The sequence below is a fragment of the Rosa rugosa genome, chromosome 4 (assembly GCF_958449725.1).
Source record: "Rosa rugosa chromosome 4, drRosRugo1.1, whole genome shotgun sequence".
Classification (NCBI taxonomy): Eukaryota; Viridiplantae; Streptophyta; class Magnoliopsida; order Rosales; family Rosaceae; genus Rosa; species Rosa rugosa.
Window position 1 is genome coordinate 25,786,122 of NC_084823.1, and position 26,577 is coordinate 25,812,698.

At 37.9% G+C, this 26,577-nt stretch overlaps 1 protein-coding gene across 2 annotated transcripts; it reads right to left on the minus strand.

Moving 5' to 3' along the window:
- Positions 1 to 956: 956 nt before the first annotated feature.
- On the minus strand, positions 957 to 25,783 carry LOC133743367 (protease Do-like 7). Of its 2 annotated transcripts, none has more exons than XM_062171273.1 (24): positions 25,475 to 25,783; positions 25,094 to 25,164; positions 23,970 to 24,104; positions 22,949 to 23,007; positions 21,445 to 21,481; positions 14,760 to 14,885; positions 14,100 to 14,189; positions 13,255 to 13,320; positions 13,108 to 13,164; positions 12,960 to 13,025; positions 11,264 to 11,371; positions 10,563 to 10,643; positions 9,778 to 9,827; positions 9,004 to 9,169; positions 7,623 to 8,135; positions 6,298 to 6,480; positions 6,064 to 6,169; positions 5,387 to 5,557; positions 5,168 to 5,303; positions 4,886 to 5,096; positions 4,257 to 4,472; positions 3,934 to 4,091; positions 1,894 to 2,005; positions 957 to 1,341 (listed from the first exon to the last, which is right to left on the minus strand). In XM_062171273.1, the coding sequence occupies exons 1-24, from the start codon at positions 25,686 to 25,688 to the stop codon at positions 1,162 to 1,164; spliced, it is 3,312 nt and encodes a 1,103-aa protein (XP_062027257.1). In that variant the 5' UTR covers positions 25,689 to 25,783; the 3' UTR covers positions 957 to 1,161. The 2 variants fall into 2 exon arrangements, with proteins under 2 accessions (XP_062027257.1, XP_062027258.1); XM_062171274.1 differs by having other exon boundaries at positions 4,886 to 5,113; positions 5,224 to 5,303; positions 25,475 to 25,782.
- Positions 25,784 to 26,577: the final 794 nt, after the last annotated feature.

A 26,577-nucleotide genomic window follows, 5' to 3' on the forward strand; every position in this document is an offset into this window, starting at 1 on the left:
ATCACAAACCTCCTCAAGACTTGCATGCTGATTTTCGTGTCAATTCTACTATGAGTTACTCTTCATATGTACAATGTCAGAGTCCTCTAAGCACCCACCAAGGTTCAGTTCGCTGCCTCCATCTTTCAAATCCATTACGCGCTGGAATTTAGGGCGAGTGATGGTCAAAGTGCCTCCCATGAATATTGATGCATGAGTCGACAACATCAAAATTGGTGGAACTTTAACATGGAGGGGGGTTCATTTTGCTACACCATAGTGTGCCAAACCCGAATTTCGTTATAGCAATTTGTTTTTCATATGACAAAGACGTTCTGAATTCTTTCATGCGGCAACCAATTGTATTGTCGCTGAAACATCTGCTTGTTCATTAATGCCACATCTGAGATTCCTACGATCTTGAGACACTCTTCCAACCCCAAAAGCCATTATCACATGTCATCACAATTTACCCACTGCCACAAACTTCTTCCAAACTCATTCATAATTATACACATCACAATATACTCTTTATTCTCTGCCATTGAAATTTCGGCCACTTGTTTGCATTCCTTCAGTGGCGCTTGCTTGTGTTGCAACTTGCAAGTTACGATGGGAATTGGAAAAAGAATATTACACATTGCGCCATGACCAACAATAGTGCAAATATCAAATATTACTTGTACGTCAGTAGCACATCGGACGCCACTTTGGCCAGTGCTTGGATCCCCAAGGACCCCAATTCTTGCGTCCCGAATTTCATGCCTTTTGCTTCTTGGGATTTGTTGCACCACATCACTTGGATAACACGCATTGTTAAGATTATAAGCCAAAGTCAATGTCACTCCATGCTTTGAGTGGAATGCAGAAACTAGTATGGTGCCCTGTCGATAATGCTTTGATGAGTCTTTCTAAGACGGTGTAAGGTATAGATTAAACTGCTTGGTTTCTTCTGGATTCAATGTAGAAACTGAAAATAGGTGATAAAAATTGCATTCTGGAGCAAGGCCATTAGATAACATTTATATAACAATTCACATCCAGTCTGTATATACCATTCCACAATATGATGAAACACTAAAAAACAATGATTCAATGACTCAATGAGTAATCCTGATGCCAATGTTTTGTAGCTCAGATGTCATGATACATTTACCACCAGACTTCAAGAACATGTGTTCTTTATAGATTAGAACTATAGTCTAGTGCCTTAATTGTGTTTCGACGCCATATAGCAGAATCAGGATCAAATCTGACCTCCCATGTAGGCCAGTAGTGCAAGTCCTGCTTCAACGTTAAAACTTTAGGTTTTCCATTTAGGTGGATGGTCCGTACACGAACAAACTCTCCATGTTCTATTTCCTGATACAATTTCCAAAGGAGCACCACAAATAAATAATTGTGAAGAAATACGAGTCACTTCATGTAGATAACATCAGACACGGGTCCATAATATTAAGCTTCTTGACACCTTGGTACTGAATACAAAGGCAATTTTTTCATATTAAGCTTCTAGACTGTCAGATTGATTAGCACTCACTTGGCCAGTATAGAAGAACACAATGTAAGGTTTTACTGAATAACTGTACTAGTATGCAACCAGGGGTGCACTAAAATGCCCACAGAATGGAATATTTAAACAGGAATGGATCACTAATCCCACACAAGGCACCGAGATTGGAACACTTATCAAGAATTTCCTCTTAAATACAATTGAAAAATACGAGTTATTTATTCATTTCACCATCATTCAGTTTCAACCTTTCAGTCCTTTAATTAATGGCCACTTTATTCATAATCCATCGTTCCCGACTAAATGCCCCTCACATCAATATCTGGAAAAACTAGTGTACAACATGAAAAGGAACGGAAGGTCTGATATAGATGTATACAGAGACCAATTAAAAAACATACCTTTGTGACATTCAAAAAAACATCTAAATCAGGAATCTGTTTTCCATTAACTTCAACAATCCACTGAAGAGCATACAGTCCATATCTATGCGCTGGGCTACCATGACACCACCTGATAATGAACAAGAAGAGAGCATATTGAGAAAACGAACTTGATTTCAGACCAATAGAAAATATATATGAAAATAACAAAAGTTAGGTCCGACCCAAAATCATTTTGAAATAAATGGGATGCATCCTGATATGATCAAAATTCCCAATATCAGAATTCTAACGACTTAACATAAGTGGCAACCCCCCAATTTCACAAAGTTATGGCAGCATCGAGAGAAGGAAAAAAAAAAAAAGGCATTACTTTTTCATAATCTTTTATGCATACTTTAATATTATTTTAAAATGCTTGTTTTCTGACCTTGAGATGCAAACATGAAAATACGTAACCTTATTTTCAGAATATATCACAGGTCTACTTCATGTCATAGCTTATTATAGATCATCCACCTAAGCAAACGAATAACTAATTAATTCCAATAGTCTGGAAGTTCATACCAACGTGGACAACAAGGGTGAAGAAGGCTATTTGGCATTCACAACTGACAAAGTTTCTATGCCTTCTAGCCATTTATACCGTGTCCAATCAGGATTGCAATCAAGATAGGCCTAAGCTCATTGACCATCCTAAGCTACACATAAAGGTATTTGTGAAGAATGATCATCCAGGAACCCCTAGCCCTTAGTGTACCAAATGTATCTGTGAAGCTTCATAAAGCTTCACATGCATGTACCAAATGTATCTGTGGCTCAAACAATTAATCCTAAAAGGCAATTAGAATATGTGGACCTACCTCCCGGGCAAGTGGATCGAAAGAGAAGAGGAATATATGACTAGCTGGAATGCACCCACCAGTATTCCAATGGTGAAAAGTTCTCTCACGCTCCCACAGGCCTTAGGAGCCAAGAGCTCAGGGATAAAATTGAACAAGAGTATGCTCTTAATCTAAAGCCTGGACATGATTACATTAAAACCTCAGGTACAAGCATTAACGGACTACAACCACCAACTCACAGCTGCACAACACTTTTTTCTTTCGTTGCTGCAAGTGCCCAAAGACCTGGACATTCGAGCAGAAGTTCAGATGATTATCATTCCAGCCGGCAGTCACAGCTTGATTAAAATCATGGCGTTTAAGCCACATAACCTCAAAACGAAAAGGCCTAAGATGAGGTGGACAAGGATCAAGGCTCAAGAATAAAGGGCAGTGATCAGACCAGACCCTTGTCAGATGCCTAATACAAGCTTCAGGAAAGCCACTGATCACAACAAAGACCTCTATCAAGTCTCACCATAACCAGACCACCAAATCCCCTTTGGGCTTGGCGGAGTAAGGTTTAGGCTTTCCCTTGCCAACTATTCCATCTGGGGGTAGATGAAGTGAAAACGAAAACTGTTCAATTTCCCAAGAACACAGTTCCTCAGACCCATAGAGAACAAAAGCAAATTCTTTTCAAGGGTTCCTCTACTCTTAAAAAGAAAACTTATTCCCACAAGCATTTCCTCTACTCCTACAATTATATTCATTTTGACCAAGCAAACAATACTATGTACAAGCTAACACAATACACTCGCAGACAACTTTACATCTTTTATCGCTTCCCACCACCCTATGCTCTTTCAAAAAGTGAGAGAAGCAATGGTTTGGCACTATCCAACTCAAACAACTCCCTCAATCATCAGAACAAAAGATATAAAGTGTAAATGGCAAGAAAGAAAACCATAATACACATTTTGGACGTCTTCAGCCCTAATACAGCGGAAGGGAGGATAAAGAATAATTATTGTCCACCTTTGAACCTTCCATGGATCAACTTTCCCTCGAGGGACTAACCATGAAAGTATGAAACCATTTGCACTTTAGATGGGAGCATTGCTCGCCAAATCTTCTACCTTGGAAATCTACTTCCATCTCCTAAACCTTGGTATTGGGAATAGGTGAAAAAGTTATTAAAGCAAGCATTTACAACATGAAGCAAAACTCTTACCTTGCCACATAAACACCATGACCTTCTTCTGGAAGAAATCCAAGAGCACGCACTGCAGGATGGGGATCCTGAACAATACATCCACACCAATTTATTACACGTGTAGTACCACTCCCATCTCTAATATCTGTTTCGACGAGAAGATCAATCTCACGCCCCTGCAAACAATGCAAATGAATGTTTGGATAATCTACAAGAGAAAGTAAAACAGTAAATGAAAACATCATACACTATTCTCCTAAAATTGTACTCTTCCAGCTCTTCCCCTAACCAGAAGAGGAAAAATAATTACAGGTAAAGGTATCTAAGTAAGTTATCTTTACCTGACGGAATATGGTCATGTTAAGCTTTCCATCTTTGTTTTCATGTTTTCCCAATTCTTGACAGGCATTTTCTACATCACGGAAGCATGTAACTGGTTCCTTATTGATTGCCAAGACCATGTCTCCTTGTTCTAACAGATTTTCGGCTTTAGATCCAGCTAAACATCCTTTCACACGTAAAACCTGTCGTCTAATCGGATCTTTCTTGACAAGTGCCTACAAAAAAAAACAATTAACTAATAAGCAACAACGAAACTGAAAGTGCGATGGTAATGCTCCTTGAGCCTCCATTATAGATGTCTAAAGGAGCAATTATCCCACTGCAAAAGCCACACAAAAAAAAATAATAATAATAATAATAAATAAAAATAAAAGAGTTGCACAAATTCATTAAATCTTTAATTGGAAAACAGATATCATTAAAAAGATGAAATCATACAAAGTGGACAAGGAGTCCACAGAACAGAGATGCAGCAAAAATTTGGAAGAGAAGGAACATGATCCAAAACCCCTAACCAAACTCCCAAACAAGAAACAAAAAGTACTCCTAAACTACGGCCTCTAGCTTCATAGTTTCATCTAATATAAGGAAAAGGAAATAAGTATTTCGTTTCAGGAAAAACACGTACTTGGACCCAATCATCACTCAGTCCAAAACTGCGGGCTTTTGAAAGCAGTGTAGGATATAGTTCAACCTCCAAAATTCTAACTAGAGGCATCAGCCTTTTGACACAATTTATGAGAAGAGGAGGGCCTTGAGCACCACATATGATTTGTTCAAGGACTTGACTGATTGTATATATTGGGATACCTCTTACAAATTGATGATCTTCGGAGCTACTGCAACCAAATTTCAACTGCGAATACGAATCAATAATGAAAATCAAATGACCTGAAGTATAAGGAAATACCTGAATTTTTTCTTACTTCTCTTTTTCTTTTTTTTGCCGAGGAGAAAAGTATGCACCTGAGTTGAAAAGCTACCCCAAATAGCTCGGACCCTTCCATGCTCATCAGTTAGCACTCCAGAGAATGTACTGCCAAAATCTGAACAGGGTAGAAGACAAAATTAGGAAACTGATTTAAAAGCAATACTTGGAAATTAAAAAAGTGATAGAAACTCCAATTACCAGTATCAAGCTCGATCACTTCCATATTAGTTGCTCTGTAACGTGGACAATCAGCAGAGCTAATATTTACTGCAGCGCATGGGTTGGTCACAATAGACTTTCTAGATGTTGCTTGTAGGCTTCTACTTAGCCCAACAAGATGCACAGAATCCCCACGACGTATTGCAGGCTCTGCCTCATAGATTAATTTTATAAGGTAACTTGTTCAAGCACATTAACAGACTACACCCCAACAGAACAGATACAAAAAAGCAAACCACCAAATGCAAGGACACTAGAAATGAATCAAATTACCATACTTTCAAAATTTCAAGATAATTGAAGGATAGGTCTTAGGAGTCAACAATCCACATGTGCATGTAGAGGCACCCAATCACCCTCCCCAATCTCCCAGGCAGTTGGGTCAGTGCCACTTATGCCAAACAAAGATAAATAATTGGGGCATGAGCCTCCCAGACCAGACCAAATGACACCACATTTAAGTGCCACACAGGCCAAAGTTCAGGGCATATACACCTTTAACTACTATAAATTTAAAGAAACTAACCACAAAAAACACATACCTTTTTCTTTAAAATAACAATAAACTAATTTGTATAGGACGCATTTCACATGCACGGCATGTAAACCAACAGGGAAAAACAGTGGAATCAAATGAAATGAAAAGTTAAACCTACCAGGAAGTAGTTTCGCAGCACGAACAAGCGAGATACCAACAGCGCCCAGGGCCAATGGATCATATGAAATGAGAGCATAATTGTGAACGGGATGGAGAAAAACCACCTGAAATTTAAAGTGCACAAATCAAGCAATATTAAACTATTGTTATCGGCACCCTGATCCTCATGTCACATTGAGGTACACAATGAATGCATGGAGATCAAAATTTTGTTTGACATTGCATAGATTACCTCCCCTGGAATTTCAATTGGAAATGCGGCGAATGAAAGCATCACATCAGATGCAGATACCGCAACTGTATTCTTGTCAACAGCAATCAGTCCCATATTTTGAGAGTGGTATATAATAACACCAGTCCCAAAAAAATGTTGTGAATGTACACCATCGAGCATACATGATGGTGGCACATGAACCTGCAAACATTTGAAACCACCTTCTTGAGATTCCAAAGTTGTCTAATATAAACATTTCTTTCATGAAGAAAACTAATTCATAACCTATAAACACATGTACAATCACAGTGACCAAGATGTGCACTAGAACTATATAAACAATTGTACAACAAACAGCAGCTACAATTACATATCTTCTGACAGTATCAACATAAAACATTGCAAAATTATCTCAAAAAGGGGCCTAAATAGAGTTGCCCACCAAAAAGAAAAGAGTGCAACCAAAAGTTTATTGCAAGCTCTCACTTAACATAACTCAGTATCCCCAAAAGAGAACAAGCTAAAGAAAGATAGAGGACATAGTGAGAGAAGACAAGTGCCCACTTCTCTAGTACTCCCAAGGTTTTTCTTCCTCAACAATCAGCAAATTTCTGGTCCTCACTCTGTAAAATCAGAAGTTTCTGCAACTGTCGGGGTCAAGATCCTTTTCTTTTTTATTTTCATATTTTGTCAACGGGGTTATTGAGCAAGTATTGGTGATATCAGGGTTAATAGGACATATTGGGGAAGAAAGGACTTGACCTCCCAACAGGGTCACCCCAAAACAAATAAAAAATAAAAAATAAAAAAGAGAGAGAGAGACAAACATAAAGATAAGATCATACGAGTACAAATTTTTAGAACATAGATCAAGTATAATATATTAAAGGAAACCATATTATCCCACATTTGTCACCAATATAACATGCTCAAGTAATCAGTTAACAAACAAGCCATATTATATGTTTCAGATTTAATTATTATGCTTGAATACTGATTAGTATTTTCAACAAACCTTTAATACATATTTTAGAAAAGAAGCTTCATCACAAGCTCAATCATAAAGATCAATTTGTGAAACAGTTTATGCCTTGGGTCAAAACCTCACCTTGAGAGAGAGAGAAAGGGAGAGAGAGAGAGAGAGAGCATACCCATCCCACCCATGTGCGAGCAAAAGACAAACTTAAAAAAAATATATAACAACCAAACAGACTTGGTTCAAATTTTTTGTGGTATAAGAAGACCTGAAAAAACTAAATGCACCATAATTCACTCAGCTGAGAAACAACTTGGCACAAATATAAACTCATTAAACTTACGATGGTTATGATATAATAAGTTACCTCAAGCATAACAAGAGTTGGCTCGATAATACGTTCAGCTAGTGAAGAATTAGCTGCTGCTACATTTTCACCTTGAAGATCTCTCATAACAGAATTCTCCACAGTATTTGCATCCTCCGGATCACCTTCATCTGTTTCAAGAAAGGAACTGTCGGCTACGACATTTCCATCAGAAGAAAAATCCTCCTTCACTCGGTGTTTCTTTGTTTCAACATCAGATTCAGCCCGAGGATGTCCTCCTTCAGAAGAATGTTCATAACTGGTTTCCATACTGGTGACCCCTTCATTCAATTCTGCATGGCTATTATGATGCATGTGCCCAACAGAAGAGGCCTCAGTACATAGAGGAACTGCATCACTTCTTATACCACCAAGATCATTGATACCAGATGAAAATAGACCAGCATCAGGCTGAAAAGCAGGCTTCACAGTCCAAAGACCAGTACTATCATCACGAGTGTATATCTGTGGAGGGGCATACCATTCATGGCGATCAACGGTGACCAGGACTGACTGCAGCCATCAAAATAGTCAAGAAAATAGAGCAAATAGCCATCAAGAGAGAGGGAGGGGGAGAGAGAGAGATCTTCTTGCTTGTATGTACCATAATGTTAAAAAATAATGTCTACAATGATGCTACCGAGCATGGGAAACCTCATCCATTAAAAAAATTTAAATCTTCATTAGTAATGAAGTGCTAAACGCCTAAAGTATGGGATATTCGCAGGAAAAAAAAACACTGGAATAACTTGGGCATAATAAAATTAAGAATGTATGACAACCTATAAGCTGTTTCTCTGGGCAGAAGATTGCTCAATAAATAGGGCCAATAGGGTCATGAGTCATGACTCTTCAGAGAGTATTTTGGCCCTTTCTGGTGTGGTTGGCAGGACATGACCAAGAGGAAGAAGTGGGAATTTGGGAAAAGAGAGATTGCTTTCTTCTTTGGTTTCCATGTTAAAACATTTCAAGACAAATCCTATAAGCTTAAATATTCTGGATAAGGGGGGATGCCTTGTTCAGAAATTTTCTGGCTTTGTGGTCATTCTTATCTCTGTTTGCTGGACCGCTTGTCCATTAGGCTAGTAGTAATTTGTCTCCTATTGAATTTTGTGTCTCATGAAAAGAATAAACATTAAAAATTTATGAGCATCTGCGGGGTTTTGTACAAAACATCACACTACAAGACTATTCTATTTAGTAACTAGTAGGCACCATTGTTTGGAATCAGAACTTTGTTTCAGTTTCCATTTAGTAATCTCTAAGACGAGTTGTGCAAACTCAACACGTACAATCCTGTATAACTTACAAGCATCTCACTGGATAACTATTCTATTTCCATAATTACCGCAATATGATGCATGATTTTATCAACATATACCTTCCTCCGATGACGATCTGCATAGCTTATATACTCTAACGGCACTCGAGCACCCCGAGATAGCTTGCATAGCACTGAAATTAGATCCTCAAGTAGTGATATTTCCTGACCAGCAAACTTCTTAATGATAGCATGACGAGGAACTCCAGCTCTAAAGAGCATATATCTGCAACATTTCAAGTTAATAAATCATTAGGCCAATTTTCTAGAGGTAAACTGCAAAAAGATAATAAAGACAGAAAAGCCTGTGATCCCTACTACACAATTTCATTATCAAAACCTCTGAACCAAGACACCTTAGCATCACAACTTAAAGTAATGTTCCCATCAAAATAGAAATTAAAGCAACAAAGTAGTATATGATAAAAAAGCTAGAATGTGAATTTAGATGTGTCACATGACAATCAACGCCACAATGTAACTCGTCATCAAGTCATATTAGAACAGAAAACAGGAAAGAAAAACAGATTGAATAGTCTGTACCATAAAAAAATTATTGCAATAAGCCCAGAGCCATTGTTGTTATGTGATAGAAACAATTCAAGGAATACTTGCAAAGTCACAAGATGGTAGTAAGAAAACTTTTCGATAAAATTTTCCTTTGGCTTCTAACAGGAAGAGTTAAAGCAGATCATTAAATATCATTACAGTTATAATTACTGCCTTCATAGCAACAAATGGCAACCTGACATATAAACAGACACCAGCATCATGTGTCTTACTTTTAGTAATAACACTAAGATAAACATAGACCACAAGATTAAGCGAACATACCCTGGCTCTGCCACATACACAAGGCCACACTGGAAGCGAAAATTTCTAGCCTGTACCACAAGTATAGTTAAATAAGCCAAAATTTAGGAATAAATTTAGGAATATATAGTGAAATCTTTCAATCGAAAACAGATCAGGCCAATCTAGATGAAAGCAAAAGCCGTGAGGAAAGATGTAAAATTACAAACCACAATGAAAAAACATGATTCATAGGCAAGCCCAACAGAATTACATGTGGCCAGTTTTTCTGTTTTTCAAGCAACTCTATTTTTTTTTTCTTTTTTTTTTTTTGAAAATAAAACAAATTTGTTGATCAATAAACAAAATGATTCAATAAAGTGGACAAGAAGTAACAAGAAAAAACACCAAAGTCTTGAAAAAACAACACTGCAAACTCTTAATTGATGGACTTATCCCCCAAAGAAACTAAGCCTAGACTCAGATGCCCTCAAGTCAATCATAATTAAACAAGTGATGCAACCTCTAAATTCCACTGAAATAGAAGCCTTATAAACTGCCAGATATTTCACTCTTGACGAAAGTTCCCCCAACCCTACACCCTCCGAAATCTTCAAAACTTCTTCTATTTTTTTCCATCCAAAAATTTTAACCAACTCTCACATGCAACATGCAAACAACTTTGCTTGTTAACATCATGCCAAAAATGTGCAATTGCAATCCAAATCTAACCTTTAGCAGACTGCATCAACTACTTGTTTGTAACACTCTTCAAATGTGGCAGGCAAAATAAATAAATAAATAAATAAAAGGAATAATCTGCCAACCTGTTGATACGAGAGAGGGTGTATCACTGCACCACTTACTTCTAAGAAGTAATTAGGGGTTATTGAGTGCAAATCCTGCACCTGAAATGAACAGGATACTATTTTATTTATTGGTCATGATATTAATTTTGGGTAATGGGAAGGAACTATATTTATAACAGTGTAAACTGAAACTGACGCAATACCACCACAATGCAACCAAGTAAATGATACAGATCAACAAGTTGCATGCCGAGATCTCAAAGGTTGAATGCTAGCACACAGGAATGTGCAGTCTAGCATATGAAAGAGATAAAGGACTTCCAGAATAAGTGGCTGTGAAATGAATTTCTGAACAGTCCGAGAAATGAAATGAATTTCTCTCAAAGGGTTATAAAATTGGGCCAAAGTCTCATTGCTTCTGGATTTACTCCACAACAGAGACCCAGATATTCAGAGCTTTGAGAATATAAAATTTAGTATCAAAAATCCAAAATTTGCAATATACCATAAATTCAGCCACTATATATTTAATTTCAAGGTGATGGTCTAACAATCGAACTTTAATACTTATACTAAGAATATAAGCCAAGAAAAGCAAGCAGCTCTGCTAAGTATTGCAGAATAGTGCACCAATTGATAGATGCTGCGCCCAACTTTTGAGACAACACATGAGACTGTTCGGTAGTAAAGCATGAACACCAAAAAAGAACAACTCTCACCAGCAAGTTCACAGTTAATGGTGTGCCACCCCTTTCGATCTGTATTTCAATTTTTTGATTCACACTATCATCAAGTAATGTCTCCATTTTTAGAAATTGGGTAATTACCTGCATACGGAATTTTGATGTGTTAGTAATACGGAATCTAACTTAGTATCACTTGGGTAAATATGTCAAAGGAAAATTGTTCATTTTCTTCCCCACATTAAAATGGATCCGAAACAAAAGAAAAATAATAAGTTAAATCCTGGAATACATCACGATTTAAAAAGCAGAAATACATATACAGTTCTGTTCTTTTTTCTTTTTCTTTTTTTGGTCAAAAACAGTTCTGTTCTCCAGGTCACCGGGTGAACAATCAAAATATGTATACCCACAGTTATATTAGATCAAACAGCAATAAGGATTCCAAACACAAATGTCAAAGATAATTCTAAAAGAAAGATTGCCCATGCTGCCGGATGGGAATATGACGCGGCTAGACCCCCACCCATGATTCTCTCTTTCGAATTATGTCTGCATAATAATCTCTAACTCTTCAACTCAATCCCAGCAAAGAACCAAAAGACCATAGAAATCCTAGTTCGATCAAAATACTCGATGAAGTTCTCAAACAACAAGGCAAGAACCAACTTTCCATCCCTAAAATTAAAACTAACAAATGAAGCACCACTTCGGCCCCAAAATCGGTAATGCCCAGCTAACCCACCACCCTCCATTCCTTCAATTTCAACTTTTGTTTTGGGTTTTCATGAGTTTTGAGTCTCTTTAAGAACAACCAAACACACTCACCAATCCATAGTTTTTGTGATTCGTTCTTTTCAGTTTTAATCATCTTAATTGTTTGTGAATCCTCATAGCAGCTTTAAGAAGAGTTTCAAATTGGACTCCTTTCTCGTCCTGTGTGTTTGCATCAGGCAGTAGTTCTATCAGATGCTATTAACTTTTAAGTTTAGATTCAGAGCTTTTAATGCCACTGGATCTAAGTTAATGGTGGGTGGCCATATCTTCCTTTATCACCTGGTGACCAGGAGAAGGAACTGTATTTATCACATTAATCATATATTTAAGGGGTTCAAAATATGTTTTATCAAAAGGAGAAAACTAGTCATAGTAAATTATATGAGGTTAATACAAGTGTTTGCTGTTCCAGGAAACTTGACTCTATGGATTGGTAAACAGATTTAAGTTGTTTCCAAGTGCAAAAAACAGAAGTGATATTTTCTTTTCATTCCCCCTTCCTTCAAATTTTAACACATTGAAACCTACGATCCAAAATTGCAACATCTTCTTACCGCCCCAATTTTGGTCACCAGATCTAATTGCCCCGGAGGAACCACTGCCAACCCCTGAAAGAGAGTTCAGAGGTTTTGATTTCATGGGCCCTCTGATGTCATGTCAACAATTAACAGTCAAATTGACGCTTAAAGTGATGTTGACAGAAAATTGTTATGATCTTGAGAGAGTAGGTTGCAATGAGTTAGAACTAGATTCAATCAGATCCCCATAACATTTTCCTACCTCATGTGATGATCCCCAGAATAAAATTTACCAATTCATACCAACATATGGAAATAAAGCAACGGTCAGATGCCTAAAGAACAAAACCAAATGCAGCAAATATTATACATGTCCTTCATAAGAAGGGCTCACTTCTATAGATCACAAAGTCAACCAGAGGAACAGCATAACTTACTTCCCCATTCATGCAAACAAGAACATCACCTGGCTCCAAACACTTATGAGCTGGACCGCCTGGCACCTGAAAATAGAAGCAAGCATTACATCCAACAGAAGGAAAAAAAAAAAAATTATGCAGTATCAAATTGTGCAGCCATACTCACCACAGATTCAACAACAAGCATTCCAGTTTCACCCTGCGAAGACGCATGTCGAACCCTCTGAACAAATTAAATGCACGAGTCATTTGAGGCACCCCACTTTTCATCACAATTATGAAAGATTGGACAATTATACGATAGATAAAAGACCTGCTCCGTCTCACTTCGAAGACCAAGTCGCCGTGTCTCATCAAATCCTTTGTGGACAAAAGTTACCTACATCATAAATTACATTCATTGTGTCAAAATAACAATCGTGAAAACTGTATCAACATTCAAAAAATAATATTTTTTTAAAAAAAATACAAATCTGAACATGTGAAACATGCAACTATCAACTTAGCATGCAAAGACCGCAACTACGTGAAACCATCATGGAAAGATCTTAGACATATGAGCAAAATAAGCAAATGAAAGAAAGGCACTTAATCTTCAAGGACAGGCACCTTTCAAGTACATCAGGAATTTAATGGAACTTTTAATCTTAGCATGGCAGCTGATGAAAGAACTGACACCATTAGAAAGAAAAGACTCCAATCAGAGGAGAACAAAACACCAAGCTTAAAAACTAACTGCAGCAGGCCAATCTAATTTGATGACCTAGACTCAAAATCTTGTCCACTTGTGAGAATATGAGGGATGAGTTAGACTATAGCTGCCAAGAGGTCACTGAGAATGATACAATAAAAGTCAACAGGAGATCCACAATAGATAAAAACAACCGAAACCAGAGATAAATTAGTAAATTACATCACAGACCATGGCTGCCTTCCAATATACCAAAATATAACAAAGGCTGTACCAGAATGTTTTCAAAATTTCATTTCAGCAAAAACAATTCTTTTAACATCATGATCTGTAGCAACTCCAGACAATTTTAACCAACAGGCTCAAAAAAATTCAACATAGGTAAACACCAGTATAGATATACATGAAATAAATTGTTTGAAAAAAAAATTGAAGTACTTTACTTAAGATGGAATTCAAACACAAACCTGAAGCGTACCACGCAGTATAGAAACTGCCTCCCATTTTTTGACAAAAGAATCTCTGCCATTTTGGAGAAACTTCAATGCCCTCACAACCTGCAGTTTGAATAAATTTGTGTCATTCTTGTCCAAATTTGAATTTTTACATCATGTAAACCTAGTATTTCGGTATATATGGGGATTAAACGATAATTGCACCCTCATTTTGATTGCAAATATCATTTTGCACTCTGATATTGCTAAACGGTCAATTTACACACTTCTCTAGGGCAAAATATTCATTCACACCATCTCTGTCAATTCACACGATCTCCGTCAATTCCAACACTTCTATCCAAAATGCCTTTACACACCAATCCATGATGGGTATTTTCGACATTACAAGTCAGACTTTGACTTGATACCGTGTATGTCCCACTTGAAATGAGTAAAACTTACCCCATCACGTGATCCACATGGTATGAGGAGAGGAAGATGTGAAGTGGAACCCAAATGGTAACAAGTTGGACCCAGACTTGAAATGACAAAAGCACTTATCACACATGTTGCAAATTGACAGAGAGGGTGCAGATTGACCATTTAGCAAAGTGATGGCGTAAAATGAGATTTTGAGCCAAAATAAGGGTTAAAGTGGCATTTAAACCCAGATATATGATGTACACTTACTCGTTCCAATGGTAAAAAAAATGCTGATGCACTTGATGACTTGCTACCAGCATTCAAAGCCACCGCCCTACCTAGCCAATCAATCACCGGAGAGCCACTAGACCCACCTTTGGTACCAGATGCAGCCTATAGAAAAAAAACATTAATGAGTATACAAATGGAAGTTTAGGGTAAAGCCGCAATAACAACAAAACACTAAAAATCATCGTATCATAGAGATGACAATGATGGTACTGCTATTTTTTTGGAATATTTCTACTATTTTGAATCTGTTAGCGTTTGCAAAGTGAGGCTCACTTCTTGCTTATTCTGGCTGCTAGCCTCTTTGTTTCTATTTCTTTTATGTTTCCTTTTCCTAGGCCATAGATTTTTTAAGAACTCCTTGTATCCTTCTCCTCTGTCCAAATAAAACATTGTTTCTTCTAAATATATACATATGGAAGAATGACAGTTTGTATTGTATGTTTGTATCCAAATTTTAAAGCCTCATACTGTAGTAAATATGCACCTTTTACCCAGAACCTTGTTTCTCTTTATAGGCTTATGACTATGCAAACAATAATAGGATGATGATGCAAAATATCACAGCAAGAACATAAGGAAACCACAGCACACACGAACACAGAATTTTATAGAGGTTCGACAAAAACTTTGCCTACGTCCTCTGTGTGATCTCTCTTGAGAATCACTAGCACTATGGAGAATAACAACTTGATTACAAGTACTTATTGAAATCCCTATGCTAATCCCCAACCCCTTTGCTAGATCTCTCTATCACCCTTGGCTCTACCTGCCCCTGTGTTTATATGTAGCTGAGAACTCTCTGAGATCTCTCTTTGATCTCTTCTCTGATCTGAGGACACCTTATGTGACCTCCTGCAGCCCTATTTATAGATTGTAGGTGCTGGTTACAAACATGTCACATTAGGATTCCTAAAACTATTAGAACAAGGAAAGAGAGCTAGCTTTTCTATTCCTAACTAGAATAGAACTTACTTTCCAGGTCTAAATCAATAGGAATAACTGTTCCTATTCCAAAACCCATTAGGATAATCCTAATCAACTTGGACATATCAACGAGCCAAATTCACAACAATCTCCACCTTGGTGAGTTGATACCAAACTGATTGCTGCAACCTCCAGGATATCTTGTACTTCTCGAAGTAATCCTGAAACCTTCAAGAACCTTCACCTTGGCAAGACTCTTCTTGCCTCAACACACCTCTAGTGAGGAGGTGCTCCACCTCAATCTCAACATGCTGTAAGAATGAGCAGGTTCAAGTAACACTTGAACTCCTCCATGGCAATGGTCCTGGTCAAACAATCTGAGACATTCTCCCTTGAATGAACTTTCTCAATTGTTATCTTCCTTGAGTTGACCCAACCTTCGCTGCGATGACTACGAACATCAACGTGTTTCGTCTCTGCTTGAAACACTTGATTCCTTGTCAAATTGATGACCCCATTCTTCACCACAACAACTTGTTGAATTCCAAACTCACTCAATAACCCATTAAGCCATAATGCTTCGGCGGAAGCTTCTGTTAGTGCCATGCAATCTACTTCAGTGGTAGACAACGTCGTAGCTGATTCTTTAGTTGCTCTACAGCTCACTAAACCTTCACCACAAGTAAAAACATAACTTGTTGCAGGTCTTCTCTTATCTATGTCTCCTGCCAAATCTGAACCCTCATGACCAGCATTGCATGCTTGTTCTTGTTGTCTTTCAAACACAGATTCATGCTCCCTGGTGTCTCTCAAGTAATACAGAATCCACTTCACTGCTTGCCAGTGTCGTCTACCCGAATTTGCCATATACTTTGACACAATGCTCAATGCTTGAGCTAAACCTGGTCTTGTGCAGATTCTAGCATACATGAGACATCCCACTACTCTTGCATAAGACACATTCATCATCTCATCTAACTCCTTCGTAGACGATCTCTGCACACTCAACTGGAAGTGTGCTACCGGTGGAGTAGACACGGGTTCATATAACAGCCATATTTTTCCCGCTTCTCTGTCCCTCCTTATCCTCACTCCTAGGATCTGTTGTGCAGCTTCTAGATCCTTTATGTCAAATTCCTTCCCTAGTTGTGTCTCTAACTTCGGAATTCTAGACATATTCTGACATGTAGTTAACATGTCACCTAAATAAAGTAGCAATAGTAAAACCATACTATCCTTGAACACATGATGATAAACGCAGCTATCCACTGTTGAGATTTGGTCATAATTGACCTTTACTTTCTGCGAATACTCCTTGGCCAATACCCGAGCTTTGAATCTCATGGCTTCCTCATCATGCATTCCTTCCTTTTTCCTATAAACCCACTTACAGCCAACCTGATTTCTTTCTTTGGGCTTAGGAACCGACTCCTGAACCAAGTCCTTCTGTATGGACTTCTTCATCTGTTCTAACATAGCTCCCCTCCAACTTTCCCGTACATCATTTGCTATAGCTTCCTGATACGTGGTTGGATCTCCTGGACTAAAACTTAGAGCATACTTGTCCAATGCTATGCTTCTCTGGAACTCCTGCCCAAGTGACTGACGAACCGAGTCGTAGGTTCGCAGTGCTAATTGCTCCACCTGAGCTTGTATTAATGACTGTTGTTGTTGCTCTAAGACTTCTTCCTCGATAACCCCTTTATCATGCTCCACTCGCTCAATTTGCTCCACCTGAGCTGGAGTTTCTTCCATGATCCCTTTGGTTAGAGGAACTTCAGTTGCTTTCTCTACAACATCAGTCTTCTTCTTCACCTCACTTGTCTTGACTTCATCGAACGGCATTGTCTCCTCATCAAAAATGACATGTCTACTTAGAACCCTTTTCTTGCTGACAATATCCCATAACTTGTAGCCCTTTACTCCTTTCTCAACTCCGAGAAATATGCACTTGCGTGACTTTGGCTTGAGTTTGGTTTGCTCATTGTTGGAAATATGAGCATATGCACTGCTACCAAACACCCTTAAGTTAGAATAGTCAACTGGTTCTCCAGACCATACCTCCTCTGCACACTTGAAGTCCAAGACTTTTGATGGTGACCGATTAACCAAGTAACACGCATGGTTAACTGCATCTGCCCAAAACGTGTCCGGTAATCCTGCATGCAGCCGCATGCTTCTTTCTCTCTCCAAGAGAGTTTTATTCATCCTTGTAGCAGCTCCGTTTTGTTGGAGATTCTCTTTCACCGTGAAGTGTCTCGTGATTCCTTCATCCTTGCAAAATTGTAAGAACCTTTTCATTCTATATTCACTGCCACCGTTACTTCTCAAATACTTGATTTTTCTGCCTGTTAGATTTTCTACTTCTGTTTTCCACTCCTTAAACTTGGTGAAAACCTCGGATTTCTCCCTCATAAAGTAGACCCAAATCTTCCTCGAAAAATCATCTAAAAAAGTAACAAAATACTTGAAGCCTCCCATAGACCTTACTTTTGCCGGGCCCCATACATCTGAGTGAATATAATCCAGCAATGCTTTACTTTTGTTCTCACAATTTGCTAACTTGAATGCCACCTTCTGCTTCCCAAGAGTACAATCCTTGCAGAATTTCAGTTTGCAAACACTGACACCTTCTAGCTTACCTTTCTTGTGGAGTTCCTGCATTCCTCTTTGACTCATGTGCCCAAGGCGATGATGCCATAGCTCAGTCTTGTCTTTTACCTCAACAGAAATTACAACTCCCCCTATTATTGCAGTCCCTTGAAGCTTGTATAAGTTGTTAGATTGAATGTTGCCCTTCATCACAACAAGTGATCCCTTAAGAACTTTGAGTCTTCCCTCTTCAGAGCAATACCTATATCCGTCCTTGTCCAAAGTACCCAAAGATATCAAGTTCTTCCTTAACTTAGGAATATATCTGACATTCTCCAGCGTTCTAACAACTCCGTCATGCATTCTGATTTTCACTGATCCAATACCTAGGATCCTACACGGTGAGTCATCTCCCCTAAAAACTTCTCCACTGCTACTGTCCTCAAATGTGTCAAACCATTCTCGGATTGCACACATGTGGAATGTACAACCGGTATCCAAAATCCAATTGCTGAAAGCACTGGAGCTGGATGTTACCACAAGGAGTTCACCGTCATCTTTATTTTGTTTGATGACTACATTGGCTGTGTTTGAACTCCCTGCCATCGCCTCTGCTCTCATCTTCCCTTCTCTGCAGTTTCTTTTCAAGTGGTCGGCAGCACCACATTTGAAGCAACCTTTCTTGTATTTTTCCTTGGATTTTGATGTACCCCTGTTACCAGATTTATCCTTCTTACTCGTCAACTGACCTGTCTCCTTGCCCTTGACATGAAGGCCTCCTTGAGAGCTTTCGGTCTCCCTACTCATCTTAAAATAAGATTGAATAGCTTCGGTAATCTCATCATACTTGAGAGAATGCTTACCGGAAACGAGTCTGGTGATGAAGTGCTCGAATGAAGCTGGTAAAGATCTTAGCAGCATAAGTGCTTTCTCCTCATCTTTATATCTCACATCCACCTTTGTTAAATTGGCAACACAAATCTGAAATTTATTCAGATGATCCTGCAGATCACCGCCTTCTTCCATCCGAAGACTATAGAGTTCGTCTTTCAAGAAGAGTTTATCTGCGTCAACCTCTTTGACATTGTCCAATGTCTTACTGCTGCCCATATTCTCACCAACATGAACCTTACCTGCGTAAACCTTCTCGAGATAATCCCAGGTCTCCTTGCTGTTCATATTTTCACTGGCACTAGCCAATACATGATCAGCAAGATGTAGCTCTATAAAGCTCTTTGCCTTCTTGTCCATCTTCTGCCAAACCTTGTCTGCCATATCAGCTGCCTTATTCTCTATCCCGAGAATAGCCTCGTACAGACCTTGTAGAATCAGGACACTTCTCATCTTCCTCTGCCATAATGTGAAGTTATCCTTCCCATTTAACATAATGGGCATCACATTGCTGCCTGCGTCTGCCTTGTCATCTGCCATCTCAGAAACACCTTGAGCCTAAGCTCTGATACCACTTTGTAGTAAATATGCACCTTTTACCCAGAACTTGTTTCTCTTTATAGGCTTATGACTATGCAAACAATAATAGGATGATGATGCAAAATATCACAGCAAGAACATAAGGAAACCACAGCACACACGAACACAGAATTTTATAGAGGTTCGACAAAAACTTTGCCTACGTCCTCTGTGTGATCTCTCTTGAGAATCACTAGCACTATGGAGAATAACAACTTGATTACAAGTACTTATTGAAATCCCTATGCTAATCCCCAACCCCTTTGCTAGATCTCTCTATCACCCTTGGCTCTACCTGCCCCTGTGTTTATATGTAGCTGAGAACTCTCTGAGATCTCTCTTTGATCTCTTCTCTGATCTGAGGACACCTTATGTGACCTCCTGCAGCCCTATTTATAGATTGTAGGTGCTGGTTACAAACATGTCACATTAGGATTCCTAAAACTATTAGAACAAGGAAAGAGAGCTAGCTTTTCTATTCCTAACTAGAATAGAACTTACTTTCCAGGTCTAAATCAATAGGAATAACTGTTCCTATTCCAAAACCCATTAGGATAATCCTAATCAACTTGGACATATCAACGAGCCAAATTCACAACACATACCTTCCAGAATGCAGCATAATATTAACATATAAACTGTGATAGATTCTAAAATAACAGTTATGCCATCAACAGAAGCTATTTGGACCTATCACAACAAAGCTCTATTTCTTTATAGAGCCATTGATACACGAATCTTGGAAAACCTCAAACTAATGCACTTGGGAATAATCTATGACAATAAATTTAACATAATGGACCTTAAGGCATACCAAAGAACAGCCCTTAATTAAATGGTTCTTATATGAAACAAAGTTAATTAATATATTAGCAGGAGGTCCATGGAAAATCGACCTCGACTTAGCTCCCACATCTCTCCCCAGGTTGCAAAATAATGACCTCGAGTTTCACATGTGGTGGTTGCCGAGTTACTTCCATTCAATACTAAACTGACTCTGGGTATAGAGGATCTCCCACCACGGATGAATATAGTGGAGGAACGACACTCTAATGTGCTAAAGAACACTCTTAAATTATATGGTGCTTAGTAATTTGATGAAATCATGAACTTAGTTAAAATCTGAACTTGGCTGCCACATTCCATCAACTAGAACTGCCCACATGTTAAGGTTCATTAACATAAGCAAGAAATTCTGTCTTCTAAGTATAAATCTTCTTCTTCTTATGATGATTAAATTATCCATTTTAAATCTTTGAAATGGAATTTTCTTTTTCTTTATTTTTGCTCTATTCTCATCGAGCACCACATAATAAAACATAGCTCAATAACGACCTTTCAAAAGAAACAGAAAGGTCACATGAGCTGTGCAAATTCAGCTGCCCGGACCCAACCAATTTCAGTTGTCGGACGGAATACGAACAAGAGTTCATCACTAATTCAAATTTATCCAGCGGCTGGATGATTATAACACTGATAGGCGGCGCTTAAGATCTATCGTCATAGAGTTTCTGACAAGAAATACTCTACACAAGACTGTATTGACTAAAAATATTAAACCCAAAATTTACTCCAGCAGAGGAGGACTAGTCAGAAGCATAAAATAAAAATTAGAAGCAAAATGATATATATATGTATATAATATATATTATACACATATACATATTCCACTTACTTGCATGTAGAATGTATTGAAATCATTATAGCCATCCCTGCCAAAGAAAGACCACCATTGCTAATCAGAACAAGGAGTAAAAATCATTCAATTTATAACAAAAAAACTATTAAATGGAGAGAACTATTTTGGCTATCATCTGCCATAGATTGCCAGACTGACCTCCTTTTTTTTTTTTTTTTTTTTTGGGAGGGGGGTGGGCAACCTCTATCAAATATATTTTTTCCACCAAATAAAAATAACACTTATACATAGTATTCAATACAAGGTCTGTTGAATACATATTAGTCAGTATAGTTTGGCTTAGTTGAAATTTTATGAATCATGTTCTTGTAGTTAATTAAGAGTTTGAAATTAAAAGCTTCTCTTCTATGACAAGAAAGGTTGTAAGTAGTCTTCTGTCATGCAGGATGGGCAGAACAAAGTATGATTTTCCCGGAGGAAATCTGAAGTAATGTGGTGTACATTTAAGAATTCATACTACAGATACCAAGTTGAATTGCTCTGCTTAAACAGCTATGTTGGTTAGAATAGTTGCATATAACAGTCTGTTGCTTGAAAAGCTCTTCCTTTTATTTCTTCAATAGTTACGTTTAAAAATATTTCATCAAAAGGTATACGGTGACACGCAGCCATCAGAGGAATTTTAATCCCTTAGATGCACCAGATAGACAGCTTTCTGAAGTTAGATTTCCCATGGGTTAATGTCTGTCAATTTTCCAATCCTGGCTTGTCCCAAACGTTTGGATGCTAAAGATTCAAGTCTTCTTTTTAACAATAGGCATCACTTTGAACATTTCTCCTGCAATTGAATTATACCCCTTCAGTACTTGGTATATTTCCTTGGTTGATCCAAAGCAACCCTTTTTTTTTTTTTTGGTTGTGTATCCAAAACAACCTAATACCATTAAAATGGAACACTACTATTTGGGGGTGAGTAAACAAAGCTTAAATCTGTGCTCAGATCTGGAGAAAGAGGGCCTGTCGCAGAGCTGCATAAAAAATCAGCAGCCTATAGCCAAATAGGCCGATAAACACAAATCTCATGAGGCATCCTAGCCAGTCTCGGTAGAAATATTTGGATTTTGTACATGTCCACTGGATCGCCTAGTCCAGACAGAAATCAATCTGAAGAACATCTACCCCACATCATACCACAGCAGTAGGACTAAGCCCGTGCTTTGTCCTCTATCCCTTGTTATGATTCAGTGCTGGACAACAGAGCTTTACATGCAGCATCGGGGTGGAATGCAAGAAAAAGTTCTATGAAAATATGGAGTATCAGTTGTAATTTGAGTTAGGGTTGTAAGACTGTTTTATCAGCTATTCTATATTTTCCTTGTGAGGTGGGATCCCATGTTGACTGCTGGATGTATTTATTTCATTTGATTCATAATAAATGACAAAAATCATACAACCATAAATAAACTTCTTAAATACAGTAGAATGAGATGACTACGAAAAATAAATCATTAAAATAAGACGAAGAAAAGCTGGTACGTACTTTTTGTAATAAGGAGCATCTCTATCTAAACGAGCAAGAGTACCAGCCAAAATGGAGACCTAAAAAAAAAAAGTGGAATCAATTAAAGGACGATGACATAATTACAAGACAAACCAAATCACGGTAAGCCAACATCCAGTAATTATATAACATAGCCAGGAAACAAAAAAGAAACATCATCAAGGCAGAAGAAGTGTCCACAAAAATAGACACATGCAAGCACTAATTTTACCACTAAGCGATTATTCAAAATCAAACATCAGTGTATCATAAAAGCATGATTGGAGGTATTAATCATAATCGGGAAGAACTGTAAGGTACATGGTAATTTGCCATCATCATGGCCTTGCCTCCAGTCAAAACCATTGTCGACAGATCTAAATTACCGGGAGCGAAGAAAACATGAACATGATCTCTTAATACAACTGGGGCAAAGGAGCCATGGTAAGTACTTTTCCTTTTGTTAGATAGTGGAGGTAAAACTTTCTTTTATCAAAACAGAGTTTTGTCAATAAGAAGGAATTACAAATAGTGGACAAGTCCCTTAGAAAAGCCCTAGAATCAACAGTAGAACACTACTAAGAACAAGCACATGCATAGCCAAAACTAAATAAGAAGTGAAAATGAAATTAAAACTTCACTTTCAAGTCGACTATAGAATCAGATGACATGCATCCAGTCAGATGCTCAAACTATAACTCCATAGCGAAAATTGATCTTAGCCACGACTAAAAAGTCAAGCATATGGATCATAAGAAAGTTTGTGTAATGTATGTATCAATTGGATGCTAGTTAAAAAATTAAAAAATAAAAATAAAATAAAAAAAACCTTGCAGACAACTTGGAAGTGAAAATATAACTTTGTTTCAAGTCAACTATAGAATCAGATGGTGGTAACATGCATACAGTCAGATGCTCAAACTATAACTCCGTAAAAATATTGGATCTTAGCCGACTAAGAAATCATATGGATCATGAGAACATTTTCGTAAAGTCAAAGCACAAGCGTGACGTTTCTTACCTTCTCACCACTATCGTTACCAACAACCCTGATTTCTAATCCAACAGAAGCAGCCTCAGGGGCAAGAGGAATCTCTTCATACTTCAGAAACTGTATTGCACCAGGATCATAACAAAAGAAGCCAAAATCATGAACCTGTTAAAGAAAAAAAAAAGATATATTAGCAATGGGTAGACATAATATGTCAATTCCAAACACTAATTGTAAAGCCATCTACTTGTGTGCCTGTAGAAAGAGTCCACACGTTTGTTTTAGGCTACATGTGAGAAAATATTTGATAGTCCTGATTAGAATGATGCTCTGCATCTTTAAATGCACCTTAACAACAGTGTATATGCTATGTAAATTGAACGGAGGAATGGTATCTGTAGTGGACTACTATTTTTTTTTTTTTACTATTATGCTTTCGCAAGTGCACTACTTGCCAGTTTGTGCATTGCTGACTCTGTTTGATGAAGTATTGGTCTCGAAAGGGACAAAAAAGAAAAGTAGCGAATCCATTTTTTTATTTTATCCACTTTGTTAATGTCCACTCTCTTCAAGTCCTATAAGAGATCAGAAAAAATTGAACATCTAACCAAAAACAAAAGGGTAGTGAAGAGCCACTAGACAATATATATACTCTCAACATGCGCCCCTGAAATGTGGTGTAACATAGGCCAAATACTTGGACAACATTTATTATCACAGAAAAGCTGCAGCCGTTGGTCCTAGACAAGTGGATATAAGGAAGAAATTTGAGAGTCCAACTCACAACCAATTGGCAGTGGAGAAACCCCAAGAACATAGAAATTGTTAGACAAGGCTTTAACCTTGTCGGCGTGAATATATGTACTCTAAAGAGATATTGATAATGTTTGTACCAGTCACAAGACTGGTACATCCAAAACAGCTGGGCAAAGCCACATTGAGGCTACTCACAGCACGTCAATGGTCATCGGCCGGTAGAGGGATGTTGACCATGGAAACCTTCAAACAACAATCCCTTACCTGTAACTATAAGCGGACTTCGCTGACAAACTACCACATCCTTGTACTTAGAAATGACCCTTTTTTAGTATACTCACACTCAGAAGGCAATGGCAGCATATGATAAATTAAACCTATATATATATATTACTGACCGGATCCCTATAGATAGGATATACTGGAACTTCTTCGCGATTCACAAACATAGCTTCGGCAACCACAGGTCCTGCACAATCAAATCAAATCAAAATGAAAAGAAAGCAATGTAGCTTCAAGATCCCCATAATAAGAGCAGTTGAAAAGAAAGGAACAGAGGTCAGTGTATCCTCTCCAGACTTGGACAATTAATTCACCGTCGAAAATTGGAGTTCTACTAGTGAAGCAAAACACACCTTCAACTTCATCCAATCGATTTTCTTAAGCGATTGTTATTAGCAACTGGAATTCGAAAGCAAAGCAAAACTGACTGCTAATTCCAGAAAGAAATGTGTAAAGAAGACCAAGAAGCACGGTACATATATGTAGTTGAATCATACCAGGCTTGACAACATGGCGGTTGGTGAGGATGATCCCGCGGCGCTTATCGATGACAAAGCCGGTGGCATAGCTAGCACCGGCGGCTTCAGTATCGAAGGCACGACACGCCGTGGTCCTCAAAACGACGACGGCGGGGACGACCTTGGCAAGCGCCTTCCGCCAGTCCTCGGTCGTGGCGGTGCTTTCTCTGAAAGGCGGGGGGTCGATCTCCATGGAATGGAATGGGAGTGAACAAGTGAGATACGGAAGGAGGAGGAGTCTTATGGTAGTCAAATTTGGCTGTTTGTTTTTGTCCTTGCCTGACAGCTGACTGTAAAACTCGAGAGTTTTGAATATCAACAGTCACGAAGTGTACCACGAGTCTTTTATCTCCATCTTTTTTTTTTTTTTTTTTTTTTAATATTGGTATGCATCTTTGACTACTATTATAAATTCATCTTAATAGTGTACAAAATGACTTATAATTATTTCATGTTACATTAGTGCGGGACTTACTTTTTAGACTCCTATTCAAAAGCATAGCTTTTATCAAATTAAATGAGTTTTTTGTTTTTATTTTGTCTGATGAAATGTTTTTTTTTTTTGAAACGAAGGTCATCCCAATATTATAAGGTACAAAAAGACGCACGCCATGAGGTTGTCACAAAGAGCCGTTTTACAGAGTATCAAAACGTGTATTACCAAAGCAAATAAACTCCAACACCCTAGTACACCCATTTTCCAGAGCATAATAAAACTTTTGATTGTAATTTCGATTGTAAACTTTGCATATATGTGAATCATGACTTTTTGTATAATTTGAAATTTGTGAACCATGTTAAGTTAACTATTGCAAAATTGATTTTATGTAATTAATGTGCTCAAAATGGAAAACAACTTTCATCTCAAGTAGAGAGTATGGAAAATAAATTTGGTCATTTGCGTTTTAGAGCAGTAAAATGTAAATTCGATGGCTTGAGATTACCTTCACTAGCTGCACAACAACTGTGGGCTGCTTCAAAATAATGATGGTGATTGCACATGTTGTGTTTGTGCAAATTTTAATGTGGGAGATCTTTTTATAGCTGAGCTTTGGTCGTATGTTTTTGGTTTGAAATTGGTC